This window comes from Gymnoscopelus braueri, assembly GCF_963280865.1.
Source record: "Gymnoscopelus braueri genome assembly, chromosome: 4".
NCBI classification, from domain to species: domain Eukaryota; kingdom Metazoa; phylum Chordata; class Actinopteri; order Myctophiformes; family Myctophidae; genus Gymnoscopelus; species Gymnoscopelus braueri.
The window spans coordinates 51,089,504-51,108,566 of record NC_137605.1 but is presented as its reverse complement, the minus strand read 5'-3'; the positions used below and the strand labels follow the sequence as shown (position 1 = coordinate 51,108,566).

Genomic DNA, 19,063 nt, shown 5'->3' with positions numbered 1-19,063 from the left:
GAATGACTGTCAAGCTGAAAACCACCAAACAAGCCCCGGCACATAATGTATGGCACTGCTGGATACGTCCCATCATTTCTGTTTAGATAAAATGAGTCAGAACATTCCAGCTGGCATTGCTGTTTTTTAAACAGCAGCCTTTTTAGAAAATATGCTGCTGTGGAGAAAAAAAAAAGGTTTTATTTCTTTATTGTAAAGGGAGAGAAGGAAGAAAATAACTTCTCCATGTCTGTCTGGCTCTCTCTCTGTAGTTATCACCTGTCTGATGAAGTTTACATCTCTCTGTTTGCAGTAAGCACGTCTTCCTTTCAGAGAGTGCAGTGCAATATTCCCAGTCTCCCGCCCGCTAGGAGTCGGGGCTGATTAGAAAAGAAGATCTGGCTAATCCTTTGATCATGCTGAAGTGGCCCAAGATTAGCGGTTGCTATACAATCTAGCTACTGCCGCATCCAGATCTGTCCAAAAGGGTTTTAGTCGTGTGTTGTATACTGTAGCTACACAATTGCTTTTGAGAGAGAGAGAGAGAGAGAGAGAAAAAGACAAGCCTTACGCCCCCACGCTACACTGGGCTTATCGGGAGATTCACAAACACAAAAGGCCTAAACGACGATTGGTTGGGTTCTAACCATGAGTGAACAATGCGGGGCGACGAAGAGAAAACGGGCAGAGTAAAACCCAGTGTCAACCCCGATCAGATCAAGACAGAGAGACTGCGAAAAAAACTACTCTCACTCCATTACTGCCGCTTACCGCGCGGCAAATATTCACCAGGCATTTTTTGGTGGTTTGTGGACGAGATGATCTGGGGTCTCATTATCTTTTCTGTCTACAAATATTCCACATGCAGCAAACACCACTTGTTAAGACCTCGTGTTTGAACCATATGTGGGGCCCTTAACTGCACTATAGTGCAATGTTCAAATTGATTCAGGCTTTCAGATGCGTCGCACCCAGGAAAAGACAGTAAATGATCGTAAAGAGGGCTTTTATGGGACCATTTCACACCTCCCATGTGTTATTTTTCTGAAATACAAGAAATAATCTCATAACAGAGGCCAACACAAGAAAAAAGGGAGGAAAAAAAAACACTGAATCTTCTGGCTAAGAAGCATACTCTGCTGCATCCAAATGAATAACGATTGAGGAGAAAATGGAACGATATTAAAGCAATGAAGATTAAATAACTATTTGAAACACGGGACCCTGGCATATGTGGCTTTGTATTTCACAGCACTTGCATTTCATCTACTGCAGTGGTTTTCAACCTTTTTCATGCCAAGGACCCCTAAATTGATATACATTTGGCCGCGGACCCCCAATTGATTTTTTTTTGTGCCAGGGACCCCCAGAAGCAAAGATATCAGTTAATTCTCGCTTTAAAAAATATAAATATTCAAAGATATGCACCCTTTTTCAAGGTTTTAAAAAAATAGCAGATTTACAAGCTCATAGCTATTTTTGAATAGCCAAAGCTAAGTGGTTAAAAAATATTGTGACGCTATTAACTAATTTTGCTGGGGGACCCCCTGGTACTCCCTCAAGGACCACTGGTGGTCCTCGGACCACCGGTTGAAAACCACTGGTCTACTGTACAAATAGCACATTCCAAAAATCCCCCTACAACAAGCACAGCATTCAACTTCAGACCCAGGGAAATCCCCTCTAGACCTCATTGGTCAAACTCTGAGAGCTATCTCAAGAAAAGTTCAAGTTCAGACCTGAAAATAAGAAGCTAATTGTCCCCCGCCCTACCCCTCCCCCTCCCCCCACTCCCCCCCAGGCTCCTCCCGAGTCCCGTAAGGAGGGGTTTCTTTGGTCAGCAAGTCGTATGGAATCAGGTAACAACTCACAATAACTATGGAGGGCTTATTTCCCAGCCAACAACACACTGCAGAGTCAACAACAAACAACAAATCAAAACAAAATTGGACTCCGGGAGACCTCGGGGATCAAGAAACAAAACTGCGCCGTAATCATCCACTGGCCCTGTTAACTCTTTAAGACCGGGAACGGTTTTTTTTTAATCATGAAAAGTTATGCAAATATTTGAATATTTTTCTTTTTTGGGGGGGTTCCTGGAACTAAATATTTTACAAATGTTCGCATTAAAAAATATATAATCCAAGATTTGGCCACGGATTTTCACAATTTTTCAAAAATAGCAGATCTACAAGCTCATAGCGCGGCACTCGGTGCCACGCTAAGAGCTTGTATTATCTGCTATTTTTGAATAGCCAAAGAAATCTAAAAATGACACACAGATGCGTTCCCGGTCTTAATGGGTTAAAATGAAACACTTATATAGAATACAGCTTCATATGGGCGCTGATGTGGAAAAGCAAAGCATCTTGTTAGAGAGGAGAAAAGACTATCTGCCAGAGATTGTGTTCGTCAGGACAGCTGGAGTCATGACAGACCTGCACTGGCTGATTCTGGCAGAGAGACGTTAGAACATAAGTTTGTGTTAGCTTCATCATAAACATGCACACAGATTGAAAAGCATATTGTATGCTGATGATGACATGCACACGGCGCCATGCATCTCAATTCTGCGCGCCCCCCCCCACCCTTACTTAAGTAAAAGTATCAATACTGCAATATAGAATTACTCTGTTACTAGTAAAGGTCCGGAATTCAAAATGCACTTCAGTAAAAGTACAAAATTATTGGCATCAAAATGTACTTAAAGTACGAAAAGTACAAGTACTCATTGTGGAGAGTGTCCCATTTCAAGTTTAGCAAATGTATACAAATCTTTTGAAAATAGCAGATCTACAAGATCACAATGCGTCACATTGCGACGCATTGTGAGCTTGTAGATCTGCTATTTTCAAATGGCTGAAATGTATATAGGGCTGAAGATGTTAATGTATGTTTTGTAATAATAATCAAAATCTACAAAGTAACTAGTACCGTTTTCAAATACATGGAGTAAAAGTACAATATTTGGATCCGAGATGTAGTGGAGTAGAAGTAAAAGTATTGGAAATTGGAAATACTCAAGTAAAGTACAAATACCTCAACATTGTACTTAAGTACAGTACTTAAGTAAATGTACTTAGTTACTTTCCACCACTGCTGCTCGACAGTACAGTGCACCATGTGGTATTGCAACAGAGATCAGCAGAAACCTGTTGACAGAAAGTTTCCATGGAAGGAGGCATGATTTCATGCATAATATTTCTGACATTCTTCTTCTCTCAGGGGCCACAACAGGATGAGAGTATTATTGAGTTGCCAGAACATTTTCAAGGGCCCACATATACATAACATGACATTACCGGTGTGGGAAAAACATTGATCAGGTTAATCAGGTGGAAATGGAGGTTAATGTCATTCAGCGGGCCTTCACCTCCTCTGTCGTCGCTGCTAATCGCAGGGCTTGTGATGAGCTGGGAGAGGAGGACGAGAGACATGATGTCTCAACACTGAATGCACTCTCTCACCTCTAAGCGTCAATAAACTAATAGGGATGGGATCAGCTTTTTTACATGATGAAACCCACATCAATGGTTGACTGAACGACTGAAAGAAGAGGGTTCTATGTACGTACAACCTTGAAACAACAACAACAACAAAGTAAGCAGTGGTGGAAAGTAACTAAGTAGATTTACTTAAGTACTATACTTAAGTATAATTATGAGGTATATTTGTACTTTACTTGAGTATTTCCAACTTCCAATAATTTTACTTCTACTCCACTACATCTTGGATCCAAATATTGTACCTTTACTCCACAATAATTATTTGAACACTTTAGTTACTAGTTACTTTGTAGATTTTGATTATTATTACAAAACATGCATTAGACCTATATAGTGTACATTTCGGCCATTTGAAAATAGCAGATCTACAAGCTCACAATGCGTCGCGATGCGACGCATTGTGAGCTTGTAGATCTGCTATATTCAAAAGATGTGTGTACATTTGAAAACTTGAAATGGGACATTCTGCATAATGAGTACTTTATTTTGATGACAATACTTAAGTACATTTTGAATTCCAGACTTTTACTTGCAACAGAGTATTTCTACATTGCAGTATTTATACTTTAAATAATATGAGTACCTTTTCCACCACTGAAAGTAAGTCTCTGCCGTTCATCTTCTATGGATATTGCTTACCATATGTTCTTTAGTATCTATAATCTGTATACATGTCATTCATGCTGTATGCACATATACGTACTTGTTGTGTGTGTGTGTGTGTGTGTGTGTGTGTGTGTGTGTGTGTGTGTGTGTGTGTGTGTGTGTGTGTGTGTGTGTGTGTGTGTGTGTGTGTGTGTGTGTGTGTGTGTGTGCATTTCTTTACAAAAACATTTAAAAGAATATTTCACTTTATTAAAGTTATTTTAATGGGGTGAGTAATTCGATCAATTACACACCCCATGAAGCCTTGAATTCATTATTTTTTTTGTTTTTGTCGCATTCTTAAGCCAATAATTGGATGACCGGGTGGCTGGTCAGTAGGAGACTCAATTGACTCTCCTACCGCGTCATATTATTGGCTCAGGAATGCATGAATTCAACGCTTCATGGGGTGTAATTTGATAGAAAATAAGTCATATTTTGGGTGAACTACTCCTTTTTTGAGGGGGAAATGTTTTTTTATCTGTGAATGATAGTCCCCCATTATTCCCGTTGATGTAGTGCGTATGTGTATGTGTATGTGTGCATGCGCACACATGCATGCACGCCAGTGGCGATTCTATAGAGGGGCAAGGGGGGAATTGCCCCCGCTGGCGGCCGGCCGAATATATAGATATATATTTTTTGCCAAATATGGCAAGTGTGCAGAATATATGCTGCATATATGCCATATTCAGGTTAATATATGTACATATATGTGAATATATAGGAAATATGTGTCTCATATATAGCTTATATATTTCCACATATATGCCACATATATGGATATATATGTAGAGACATTATGCAGGCGGACAATTTCGAATATGTCACATACAGTATGATAAACATATATGTTGCATATATAAAAACATATATGTTCATATATTTCCTTTGCCCCCCCTGCTGGCAGAGTCAAAAATCGCCTATGATGCGCGCGCGTGTGTGTGTGTGTGTGTGTGTGTGTTTGTTCGTGTGTGAGGCTTTTGGCTGGCCATCCCACGGGAGATGAGTGATTCTGTGAGCAGGTGGGCCAGTGAGAGATGAAGCATCCCTCCCCCAGGCCCCCCCCCCCTCCCACCCCCCCCGACTAACACATTCTCCTTTGTTACGCCTGTCAAGATGCCTTGCTTGCCAAAATGTTTTGCATATTTTTCCAAAGGGCCGTAATCAAAGGAATCCAGATAGCGGAGGGAAAATAGCACACACAGTTCTGTCATGACAAACAACTTTCTTTTTTTAAGCCTTTTGTTCGCGCCAAATTTGACACATACTGTTTACAATACATCACTGACACCAAACACAAGTGCCTATGAAAGGAAAGGAGAGAAAAAAAAACAATCCCTGCACTGTGATTCACCTCACATATTTGTAGCTAATAAGCTCAATGTGCGACAAGAGAGACTTGATTGTCATCGCAGTGGAAAGTGGGAGAAAACGCTACTAGAATCAACTGATCCATCTTATCTACAACAGTGGTTCTCAACCTGTGGGTCGAGACCCCCAGGGGGGACCCCCCAAATTATTTTTGGGGTCCCCAGCTGATTAGCTTAATGGGCAACATTGTTTTCTCACTCAACGTCAGCAAATAAACTAATATACAGTATAAGTCTCTAAAGTGGCAATTTAAGGACTTTTAAGACCATTTTAATATCTCTAAAATGACAAAATTATAAGACCATTACTGCGTCAGAGGTAATCAACAAGAAATGGTCAAACATTGGCCAAATTGTCAAATATTACCTAAGAAAGAGGCCAAAATTGTGAAAATAGCCGATCTACAAGCTCACAATCCATACGTTTCATGTCCTATACACCCACTTGAGCTAAAAAGCATTATTTTAAACTTTGGCTATTCAAATATAGCAGATATACAAGCAGATATATGATAGCAGAGCAGATAGCAGATATATGAGCTTGTAGATCTGCTATTTTTGCAGAGCATATAGCAGATATATGAGCTTGTAGATCTGCTATTTTTGAAAAATCGAGAACATTTGTGCAAATCTTATATATTTTTAAAGCGAACATTTGTAACTCAAATCTTTGCTTCTGGGGGTCCCTGGAACGACATGTTTTGAGATGGGGGTCTGCGGCCAAATACATATACATTTTGGGGTCCTTGACATGAAAAACCACTGATATAGCAACATACGTTTTTTTCAGAAAACTGTTGGGATTTAGAAGACATTTTGTAGAATCGGAACCTCAGGCCTTAATGGGTTAAGGTGACTCCACCAAACAGATTACTTCAGACTACAACAGACTGTCAGTCTGTTGGCAAAAGTTCTACACAAACTGTCGGCCGACGACACATTGTTGTGCGCATGCGTTAGAGGAAATCAGATGACATAACTCTCCACACCAGCAGGCGGCAGTAGTCTGCAGCACTGGTTTGCAGGGGCCTGCCAGTGTTATTATAAGCGACTTTGGGCTTGTTTTCCTGTAAAGTCGCTCGTAAATATTCATAGTTGTGGGTTGCTTTTGTGTGGGCTTGTTTCTGAAGCGTAGTTGCTTATTTGGGCTTGCTTTCGAGATTTTTTTTTTAAATAACTGATGTAATAGGGCTCAAGTGGTAACAAACTGGTCGCTTCTTTTGGGCTTGTTTTCAAAGACCTGGTCGCTTGTTTCACTCACAGAATCTGGCAACACTGCAGTCCTCGGTTTGGACCAAAACAAAAAGAAACTGAGCATTTTTTTGCTATCGTAGCCTACTGCTTTGCTTTGGAGTTGATCGATCGGTATAGGAATTGAGAGTTGAGTTGAGAACATGGTATCTGTTCAAATGTGCGACGGGCAATGTTTCTGGCTTATTTAGGCTTGCTTATGCACCAGTAGCAGACGAGAGGTGTACTCTATCCTGTCGGGACCCGACCGAGCGAGTTCAGTCGGCGTTCGACGTTCCGACCCTGCACAGAACCATCTACAACAGGCTGTCGGCAAGAGACGCTTTCCAACACCTTCCGCGGCCGACATTGGGCGCGGTGGAGAGCTAGCTTTACTCTTCTCAATGGAGGCGTATACTGTAGGTAGACCACCCCACTTTGAGACTTATATTGTATTACAATACAGACTGGCTAAAATAACATTTCATTATGTTAAAATGAGTTCTGGAATGCCGCTTTAACTCTGCTGAGAGCGTACAGATGGAACCCATGTGGCTGATCGGGTTCATTTTGTACATTCTCAGAGTTACAAATGGACTGTGATGGCCAACGTATATATATATACACTCAAGTACGGTATTCAAAATTACGAAGTGCATTTTCAGAAATTGTCCTGCTATTCTGTATTCTCAGTTGATCGACTGTTTTCAGTAAACTTGAAATAGGCCTTAAGTGGTTAATTCATAATACATTTTTGTAAGGCTTGGGTCCTAAGAGTCCCTTCCCATGGAAGTACAGTGGTGGAGTTAAAAGTGCAATATTTCTATTTGACATGTAACAGAGTTAAAGTCATCAGCTTACAAAACTAAAATAGCAGATCTACAAGCTCATAGCGCGGCACTCGGTGCCGCGCTATGAGCTTGTATATCTGCTATTTTTTAATAGCATATGTATAAAAACATACATAAACAAACGAATACTCCAAAAATGTACTTAAGTACAGTACTCAAGTAAATGTACTTTAGCTAGCTACTGTCCAACACTGCAAATGGCTAAATGAACGCGTAGGATTTTTACTGTGTGCAGGTATCTATCGATCTGCCATGTCTGAAGAAATGAGCTGCCAATCTGAAGAAACTCTATAGGAACAAAACATCTACTCTAGCATCTGGAGGACTCCCTGCTGAGTACCAGAAGCCTTCAGGACTCTATTAATCTTACTGTACAAATAATATAGAAACCCAGAGATTTGTGGATGAAAGGGAATGACAAAACATAAAGTGCGCGTTCAGCATAAGAATATGGTCTCTGTCGGATGGAAACCTCATATCTCCAAAACTGTTACTTGTTAGCATTTAAAATTAAAGAAGAAATGGCAAAAGCAGCAGATCTACAAGCTCAAAAAACACAGTGCGAAGCGGCGCGTTTTGAGCTTGTAGATCTGCTGCTTTTGATGCTTTTGTGAGACGTACTCTGTTACAAGTAAAAGTCTGGAAATATACTTGAGTAAAAGTACAAAAGTATTGGTATCAAAATGTACTTAAAGTACCAAAAGTAAAAGCAGATCTAGCAGATCTAGAAGCTCACAACAAAAGTTGTGAGCTTGTAGATCGGCTATTTTCTAATAGCCTAGGTATAAAATAGGGCTAAAGTGGTTGATGTATTTTTTTATAACGTAACAATTTTTAATTTTGACTCTGAGATGTAGTGGAGTAGAAGTAAAAGTATAGACAATTGGAAATACTCCAGTAAAGTAAAAGTACCTCAAAATTGTACTTAAGTACAGTACTTAAGTAAATGTACCTAGTTATTTTACACCACTGGCAAAAACTCCAAAAGTTTAAATCTGGAGAGAAGGGGTTTCTGCCCGACAGCAACGATATGGTCTTGGGGTTATCGTATAGCAGGGGGATCGTCAGAAACAAAATAAAAGGGCTGCTGCCAGATTTAATCTAATTTTTGAAATCTGCACATGAGATTTTTTTTATTTCAAAGCGATGACGCCAGTACCAGGTTGGTTAAAAAAAAGAAAGGGTTGATAAAAAAAGGTGAAGGACAGGAGGGCTTCAGGTGAGGATGACAGTGCTTCGCTCAGCGGAAAAAGAAAAAAAAAGGAAACAGCTCTTGATGGGTGTGATGTCAAGGCAATGGAAGAGAAATGGCCATGGCAAAGATATGCACACTCACGCACGCACGCACGCACGCACGCACGCACACTCACGCGCGCGCACACACACACACACACACACACACACACACACACACACACACACACACACACACACACACACACACACACACACACACACACACACACACACACACACACACACACACACAGAGAAAGAGCAGATATCTCATATATCTCATTTCAGTGAGTAGGCACGTATTAGTGTGTGTACGCGTGTGTTTGTGTGTGTGTATGTGCATGGCATGTGCGTGCGTGTGTGCATGCGTTTAAGTGTATACAGTACGTGTGTGTGTGTGTGTGTGTGTGTGTGTGTGTGTGTGTGTGTGTGTGTGTGTGTGTGTGTGTGTGTGTGTGTGTGTGTGTGTGTGTGTGTGTGTGCGTGCGTGCGTGCGTGCGTGCGTGCGTGCGTGCGTGCGTGCGTGCGTGCGTGCGTGCGTGCGTGCGTGCGTGCGTGCGTGCGTGCGTGCGTGCGTGCGTGCGTGCGTGCGTGCGTGCGTGCGTGCGTGTCACAAATACCTGATAGACAGTACAGTACTTCAAAAGCACACAAACAAAGGCAAGCAACACAAAAGGAATGAGAAGTGTTTCATCTGGGTTGGGCTCTGTATTTCATAGCACACACAGTTGTCTATCAGTTGATTCCTGGGTTTGTGCACGATGGATGGTGAGACTAAGAGAATGCCGCTTCCAATCCACATTCATATTTATTCAACATTGCTGTTGCCACACCTGAGACTTAAATACTGTAAAAGCTCATTTACAGTCATGACGTCCTCTCTGTCTCTCTGTATTGATTACGCTCTTGCGTTTTACAACTACCTCGCATTGTCTTGTTCTCTTTACTTTGGTGCAGGTATTCATTGACACCTGCAAGTATTCCACAAAATAAAACAAAATAATTAAGTCCATCGCTACCAAGCAAGGTCAATCACTTGCAGGTGACACACACACACACACACACACACACACACACACACACACACACACACACACACACACACACACACACACACACACACACACACACACACACACACACACACACACACACACACACACACACACACACACACACACACACACACACACACCAACCAACACACACGCACACACAGGTTGGTTGGTTTGTTTGTTTGTTTGCTGCAAACAGTCCATGATTCAGTGAGAAGGGGGAGGGGGGATATAGTCTGTATCTTTGTATAGTCTGATGGCTGTGGGCACAAAAAGAGGAAAAAGCCTGAAGCACTCTGTTTTTCACCTGGAGAGAATGCGCCTCCCCTCTACCACAGTTCTTCATAGAGGGGATATTATATACATAATGCTCCTCATCATTATACAACAAATAATATGAAATGAATATGAAATCCATAACTCTCAGAGTTATAGACCCGTAACTCCTTCAAGGACACCTGGGGACCACTGTGACGTAAGGGGGACATCGTTCGCCGTTATGCCGGCAAACAGGCGGGGCGGCGGATTATATGCAGCGAAGGTGAAATGATAGCATTGCCGTGGTCCTTAATAAGACGTGATTTTATTAGGTAATAAGAGAGACACCGTGGCATGTGTGTGTGTGCTTATTGAATTATTCAGTGTTATTGTAAGGAGAGTCCGTAGGGGATGGAGCCGTAGCAGAGAGAGAGAGAGAGAGAGAGAGGGAGAGAGAAATAAAGAGAGACAGAGAGAGATAGAGAGGGAGAGAGAACTAAAGAGAGACAGAGAGAGACAGAGAGGGAGAGAGAGAGAGATGCCTTTCAATTGCTTCAGAGAGCATCAACCCACGCTGACGGTTACTTAACCCGTTAAGACCGGGGAAGCACCGTTTGCGTCATTTTAAGATTTTTTGGGGCTATTCAAAAATAGCAGATCTACAAGCTTGTAGATCTGCTATTTTTTTTTAAATCGTGAAAATGTGTGCAAATCTTTTGAATATATATATTTTAAAGCGATAATTTTTAACTCCGATCTGTGCTTCTGGAGGTCCCTGGAACCACATATTTTGAGATCGGGGTCCACGGCCAAATACATATCCTTTTGGGGGTCCTTGACATGGAAAAGTTGGAGAGCCACTGATATAGCAACATACTTTTTTTTTTTAACTGCTAGGATTTAGAAGACATCTGTAGAATCCCCAGAAGCACAGATTTGAGTTGCAAATGTTTTCTTTAAAAAATACATATATATTCAAAGATTTGCACAAATCTTCCCGATTTTTCAAAAAATAGCAGATCTACAAACTCATAGCTATGAGCTTGTAGATCTGCTATTTTTGAATAGCCCAAAGAAATCTAAAATGACACAGAGGCGTGCGTTCCAGGTCTTAAGGGGTTAATTAAACAGCATTTGAAATGTATTTTTTTTACATAACAAACCTGAGTCAATAGTCACTCAAATGGCAGGAGAGTTCTGCGTTTCTTCTCGTTCCGGGAGAGATGGAATCAATTGGAGACAACAGTGTTGTGATCAAACTAGTCATCCATCATCAAAACAGCGAGCATCCCACAGCCCAGACGGGGACGCGTCTGCACACTGCGTTCGCCCCCAGAGGACCACGAACGAACGCGCTCCACATTTTGCTCAGGTCCCTTTTAGTACCAGACACTTGTACTTGTAAAAATGCTAAAACGGTAAATGGTGCATTTATATAATAGTGCCTTTATCCACAATGTTTTATACTCTTTGTATTACATTCACCCATTCACACACACACACCCACACACACACACACACACCGACGACAGAGGAAACCATGCAAGGCACCAACCTGCTCATCGTGAGCAGTTAGGGGTTCCACCGTCTTGCTCAAGGACATGTCGACACTAACTCAGGGGGAGCCGGGTTAACTTTGGCTAACCCGGAGCTATAGGGACACTGGGAGCTATAGGGACACTGGCAGTGGTGTAAAGTAACTAAGTACATTTACTTAAGTACAGTACTTAAGTACAATTTTGAGGTATTTTTTACTTTACTGGAGTATTTCCAGTTTTCAGTACTTTTAGTTCTACTCCACTACATCTCAGAGGCAAATATTGTACTCCACTTTGATTGATTGAATATTTTATTAGGCAAAAATGTAAACAGCACAATTACATTTATAATACTTTGTCTAAAAGGTCCGTCCAAAAAAGTCCTTGCGGTATTGTTTCCATTGGGGTCCTTACAAAACCACTACAACTATTTGAAAACTTCTAGTTACTAGTTACTTTGCAAAAAAAAATTAAATATATATATCGTTTTGGGGGAAAAAAATCTTCTTCTTTTTTCAATAATAATAATGCAAAAACAGAAGTATTTGTTTGCATTTGCTTTTTTTCCCCCCATATATTTTCATAAGCTTTACCCCCCCCCCCCCATATATTTTCATAATAAAAAAAGTGCGATATATCGTATCGATGTCGTGAGCCCAATATCGTATCGTATCATGAAATCGGCACACCCCTACTGCGACACTATTTTCGCTGAATTTCTGAACAATTTTCAAAGTTAAAGTGGTATAAATATTTAACCAGTGGAAAGTGCTAACAAGAGCTTGTCACTAAATAATAACTACATTGGACACATTGCAACACAGGTTATTCCCCCCCCCCCCTTTCCTGAAAAATACGAGTTTTGGACAACGACGATATTGCATGTGACCTACTGTACTGTACCGTACAAGGGCTGTGACAACAGACTGTGTGTCATACACCGTAGCACAGGATGTACATTACGACCAAAACATTCTGCCAGAGAGCGCTTTGTTTGACAGTGAACTACAACTGTTTGGTCAATGGCCTCAGGAAACATATTTTCATATGTTCATTAGCTGAACATCAATCTCGTAGTTGGCTTCAAGGCTTTCCATGCTAACACTCACACGCACGCACACACGCACCCATTCGCACATAGGCATGCACTTGCATTCACAGTCAGGCACAAACGCACCTGTAAAGTTTTCATCACATTAGTGAGAGGACAAAAGGCTTCGTGATGAACCTCTTAGCCGCAACGTTTTTCTAAATTATTTCTAAAACTGCAAATCTACAAGACACGCAAGTACTGAGCTTGTAGATCTCCTATCTCCCGAAAACGTTAAGCCACAAAATATTTGAGTGACCCCGTGAACATTCCTCTAGTGAAACCCCAAAATGACAACTTTTTCATCGCAATGCACTGTGAGCTTGTAGATCGGCTATTTTCAAGAATTCTTGAAAAAAATCTGAAGAATTTGGAATATTTCTGGAACATTTTAACAACACTTATTTTCAGATGGGGGCCAAATACATGTATTCATTTGGGAGTCCTTGACATGAAAATGTTTGAAAAATACCGGACTAGGGTTCACGTCATTTACTCTGATCTTACCATTTGGAAGTTGCTCTGAATAGGAGCATCTGGCATCTGCTAAATGCCTGAATTGCAATAGTTATATTGGCAAAGTACTCTCTAGGTCTAGGAAAGTACATTCATGTCAAAACAAACATAAGAATGATTAACAAGTAACATGTGCGAGCTCTCACACCTTCTGTTGTTTTCAGTCAATTATGTTAGGGAATGATTACTGTAAAAGACAACACCTGCAACACAACACAACAATGTGTGTGTGTGTGTGTGTGTGTGTGTGTGTGTGTGTGTGTGTGTGTGTGTGTGTGTGTGTGTGTGTGTGTGTGTGTGTGTGTGTGTGTGTGTGTGTGTGTGCGTGTGCGTGTGTGTCACACACACACCTGTGATTGTTGCATATTGTGCTCAAACCCAGCGTACTTTAACCCATTAAGACCTGAAGCCGATTTTACAAAATGTCTTCTAAATCCTAACAGTTTTCTGAAAAAACGTATGTTGCTATATCAGTGATTCTCAAACTTTTTCATTTGAGTTAAAATGTTCGCTTTAAAACAATATATATTCAAAGATTTTGACATATTTTCACGATTTTTCAAAAAATAACAGATCTACAAGCTCGTAGCGCGGCACTCGGTGCCGCGCTATGAGCTTGTAGATCTGCTATTTCTGAATAGCCAAAGTGTAAAAGAATGCTTTTTAGCTCAAATCAAATAAATGACAACAGATGCGTTCCAGGTCTCAATGGGATAAATGAGGTGTGAGGATAATAATCTCAGTATTTGTCAGATCTGGCGGTGCGTCTGGGGAACAGACTCGCCAACCGTTTGGCGGAGGCCCGTGTCTGCCGTGTCGTGGCGTGCATGATGCCCGGAGACAAACTGGCAGTGGTGGAAGAAGTACTCAGATACATGAGACATGTAAGGGTATGGAGTGCTTGGAGATCTGCTGCATGGAGCGGTGGAACCCCCTCTATATAGGACCCAGGGGGTATCCCAGCTAAATGCGTTTGCATAGCACTAAAATGAGTTTAACCCCTTTAATTCCATTGTACTATACATTGGCTATTTGAATATAGCAGATTTTGAAACACAAACATTTTGAATTTGACAATTAAGAATATTTTTGGAAACATTTTAATGGTCCTGGCAAAACACATTTTGAGATGGGGGTCTGCGACCAAACATATATTCATTCAGGGGTCCTTCGTTTGAGAACCAGTGGGATATGGAGAACGAAGATGTTAAACATCTCTGGCTTAATACGGTTTCCTGTGTGATCACAGTCTGAGTGGGTTACAGAACAACCATTCTCCACACAGCACTCCACAATACTGACTGCTTGATGGTCACACACAATTTCACTGGCAGAAAGGCTCAGCTATAATTGGCCATATGGCACTGGGTTATGCAACAAAACAGAAAAAAACAAGAACTCTTAAAGATGGAGTGCCATGATATTTTTCAACCCTAAAACCTGATCATAAGGTATTATTATTATGTAAGGATTTTTTTCAACAAAAAAAAAGTGTACAGTAAGTGTTAAAATGTTGTTTTTATGTAGACACACCCACCAGTGCATTAAGTATACCTGGTTCTCACCTTAGCACCTCCTCCACCACCTTAGCACCACCCACCTGTCCTAGTCCCTCCTCCTCCTCATGCCCACACCTGTTGTGTTATGATAATGAGGGGGAGGGTGTGGGCTTTGTGATGTCACTAAAGCGCTGTTTCTCTATTGGCACGTTTAACCCTCAAGGTTTCAGCCTCCAGGAAGAAACTCCAAATAGTCAGAGAAGACATAAAACACCATAAAAACACCACCGGGGGGCTTAATGAAGTTCTATCAACCTCATAGACACATGAAAAACAGAAAAAGTGCAAAAACATGGCACCACCTCTTTAAGCGCTCCAAAAAATGAAAACCTCTGCAGAAGACATTTCCTCTTCTTTCTGAACACAGATCTAAGATTACCTTTGTGTGTGTGTGTGTGTGTGTGTGTGTGTGTGTGTGTGTGTGTGTGTGTGTGTGTGTGTGTGTGTGTGTGTGTGTGTGTGTGTGTGTGTGTGTGTGTGTGTGTGTGTGGCCTAGTCGCTTCTTTTGGGAGTTGTTTTCATAGACCTGGTTGCTTGTTAATCCTCGCAAAATCTGACGTTCCCCAAATGTTATAATCAATTAGTAAATAAACAGATGGCTCATGTTTATGGTCACATTTTATTTTGCTTCATTCGATATAGCCTAGTGTTGATGGATAAAACAACTTTGCTTTGAAGATGTTACCCATTAGAAGACATCTGGAACATCTTGAAACACAGCAGTGTCTAAAATAAAAATATATATACACCAGACATTTAATTGTCTTTCAGGTAGACCTGTGATGGCAAGTGTACCAGCCGAAGACCACCAATGATGGCATCAGTTTTGTCAGTTCCCCCTCACCAAGAGCACCTCGGATAGATACAAACAAACAAACAAACAAACAAACAAACAAACCCGACAGGGCACGCCAATCTTTTGAGGAGAACGGGAGCTGGGTGACGGCCGATCTACACCAGACTTTTCAAAGCGCGCGTATGCGTGGCGCGTAGAGCGCGTTTGTTTATATCCAATTGATATCAATGATAGCGGCTACACCAGGCGCGCGGATACGCGAGTCCCGCATACGCAGGCTTTAAAATAGGACTGGATCTAAAAGTGCGTGTGTGCGTGTGTGCGTGTATGCGTGTGTGCGCGAAAAAATCTGGTGTGTTTCCACCGTAACTAAGCTGCCTCAAATGAAGATCACAACTGAAGTGAGTGTGAACGACAACAGGGTTGCAACTTGGATTGAGTACAGTTCCTGCTCATAACCAGAACTGCATGGATTGTGTAGTGAAGGAGGTTAAATATCGTTGCTGTCGGGCAGAAAGCTCATATCTCCATATTCTAACTTTTTGTGTTTTTTTGTAAATTAATGCCCTACTTGATCATACTCCATTTGGCCATAGGAAAGAAATCTTCAGAAATTCTGAAAACTTTCAAAACGTCCATAAGAATTGCTCATACCGCTTGTGAGCTAGTAGCTCACCTATTTTCACTACTTTTGCATGCCAATGTTGTACGACAAAGTATCAAAATGGTCAATAGCATTCATTTATATAGTTTTTTAAAAGAACTGTGGAGGTCTTTTTGCCTGACAGCAACGATATGGAGAGACCCAGATGGTTCTGTGCAGCGAACTGTTTCACTGCGCCAATTTTCACGCTCTTAATCAGTTCAATTTCTACTTCTCCAGGCACTTCAGGCGTTCATGGCCGGAGGTGCTTCTGTTTCGTGACGTCACATAGTCATTGATCTACTTTTGAGGGAGTTAGATGCTGTGCCACACAAAAAGGAAAAATAAAAACTCCATTAAACGGAGAGTGCTTTTCAGTATTCTATCAATACTCTTCTTATCAGTTCTTTGTTATGATTTTTGCAAGAAAAAAAGACAATTCATTAAGAGCAGAATCAAGATTGCTGTATTATTCTCGTATCAGGGGGAAACCCTGACAGTCATGAAATTGCTGGAAATGTTATGGACTAGGTACTACATGTCAATACAAATACATTTCAAGGTTGATCTTACAGTATGAGATATAATATATATAATACTGTAAGGTTTGTTATTGTTCAAGTCGGAGCCAATAGTTTTAGTTTAGTTTAGTTCGATCATCTTCAACAGCATCCATAACATTACCGTAACATAATTAAGCGGTAACATAGTTTTAGGCGGCTCCAATATGTTTCCATTATTACAGCAGTTGTGACTCAAATCTGGTAAAAGGTTAGTGACAAGTTATGGAAAGGTTTTTGGAATTTCATTGATAAGATATTATATTATTTCTTCATTTGCTATTAGCCCAGTGACCTCTGTATCTAGGGTTCAGGTACGGCATACCTGCAGGGGCTTTCCATAAAACACATTGGCCGTTACTCGGCACATCCTGACCTAGACTCTACTACTCCCTCCTGGCTGAATAAACTCCCCCTGAAGTCTCACCTCACCTTCTAGCACTTTTTCAATAGATGCTAGTTATGATGCACTACATCTATTGAAAAAATAACGGATACACTGTGTATCCCCTCTTTTTTCAATAGATGCTAGTGAATCCCTTCTTTTTTCAATAGATGCTAGTGAATCCCTTCTTTTTTCAATAGATGCTAGTGAATCCCTTCTTTTTTCAATAGATGCTAGTGAATCCCTTCTTTTTTCAATAGATGCTAGTGTATCCCTTCTTTTTTCAAAATATACTAGTGCATCCCTTCTTTTTTTAATAGATGCTAGTGTATCCCTTCTTTTTTCAAATTCTATAGGTTTGATGTTTACTCTGTATCCTAGTTTCCTTGAGGCATGGTTTTGTCTTCTTTGCAATATACTGTACTTATGTCACTATATACACAGTTATTTGTTGACTGGAGTTCATGCTTACGATGTGCTTACCCCGAGGTGTTCAGAGAACAGCTATTCGGACAGACCAAGAGTTTCAGAGAACAGAAAACAATCACTAATATCTGTATGTCGGCCCACGGGTCTGAGAAAGAGGCAGAGATTCTCTGTGTGTTCTGGATATTGTATAAAGCATCGGCTTTAGCGATTGGCCAACCCAAACCATCAGCTTCTAATGATAATATTCCTACTATCCTACTATGAAATGAAGGAACCTTTGTCCGTCGTTCTGTCTGATCCAGTAACTAGTTAACTAGGTAACCAGTAACCGACCCACCTTGAAGAAGGTCATGGTGGAGCCGTCCTCGACCACGCCGTACTCGATCTTGGTCTGCTTGGCCAGGTCGTCGGCCGAGTCGATGGGCGACTCCATCCTCTCCACGGTGAGGAAGGCGGCCAGGTTGGCCGTGTAGGAGGAGATGATGATGAGCGTGAAGAACCACCAGATGCCGCCCACGATGCGGGTGGACAGCGCTTTGGGCATGAGCTCCGAGCCTGGAGGTTGGGTTGGAGAGAGAGAGGAGGAGCAGAGGGGGGGGGGGAGTGGGGGATGGAGGGGGGAGGGTGTGGAGGGTGAGGGCTGGTATTGTGGCGCTGGGCTGGGAAGAGGAGCAGCGCTACAGAGAGCCCGGTTCAGACCAGTGCGTGGGTCTCACACACACGCACGCACACGCACGCACACGCACGCACACGCACACGCACACGCACACGCACACGCACACGCACACGCACATCATTGCTGTCGGGCAGAAACCTCCTATCTCCATGTTTGAACATCAAAAGAAGAAGATCTACAAGCACGAAACGACGTGTTTCGAGCTTGTCGATCGGCTTTTGAATTTGAATCCTGACAAGTAACAGGCTTGGACATATGAGGTTTCCACCCTCAGAAAGAGATGATATCCAGTATGTACACACACACACACACACACACACACACACACACACACACACACACACACACACACACACACACACACACACACACACACACACACACACACACACACACACACACACACACACACACACACACACACACACACACACACACACACACACACGCGCGCATACGTCACCGGATCGCAATCACACCGACATACACACCCAACTGACTGGACACACACACACTCTGCACAGAGTGGGCAGCAGGTCAAAACCAGGCCTGATTAAAGAGCAACCAACTCCATTATGGCACACAATAAAATCCGGAGTGCTAATTTGATTATTTTTGTGGTCCCCGTGGTCCATTTTTTACACCCAACACAGAGTTAACCCATTCAATCCGGGAACGTATGTGTCATTATACATTTTTAGCTATAACTGTTATTTTATACTTTGGGCTATTAAAAAA

The 19,063-nt window shown here is 41.6% G+C and overlaps 1 protein-coding gene across 1 annotated transcript in view; it reads right to left on the bottom strand.

The window, feature by feature from the left end:
- The window catches only part of LOC308083784 (glutamate receptor ionotropic, kainate 2-like), a gene marked incomplete at both ends in the record, with an annotated part of 246,464 nt that overhangs the window by 37,432 nt on the left and 189,969 nt on the right, over nt 1-19,063 (bottom strand). Inside the window, 1 exon segment of the mRNA XM_080426131.1 lies at nt 17,987-18,204. Coding sequence (XP_080282257.1) covers nt 17,987-18,204 — 218 coding nt within the window.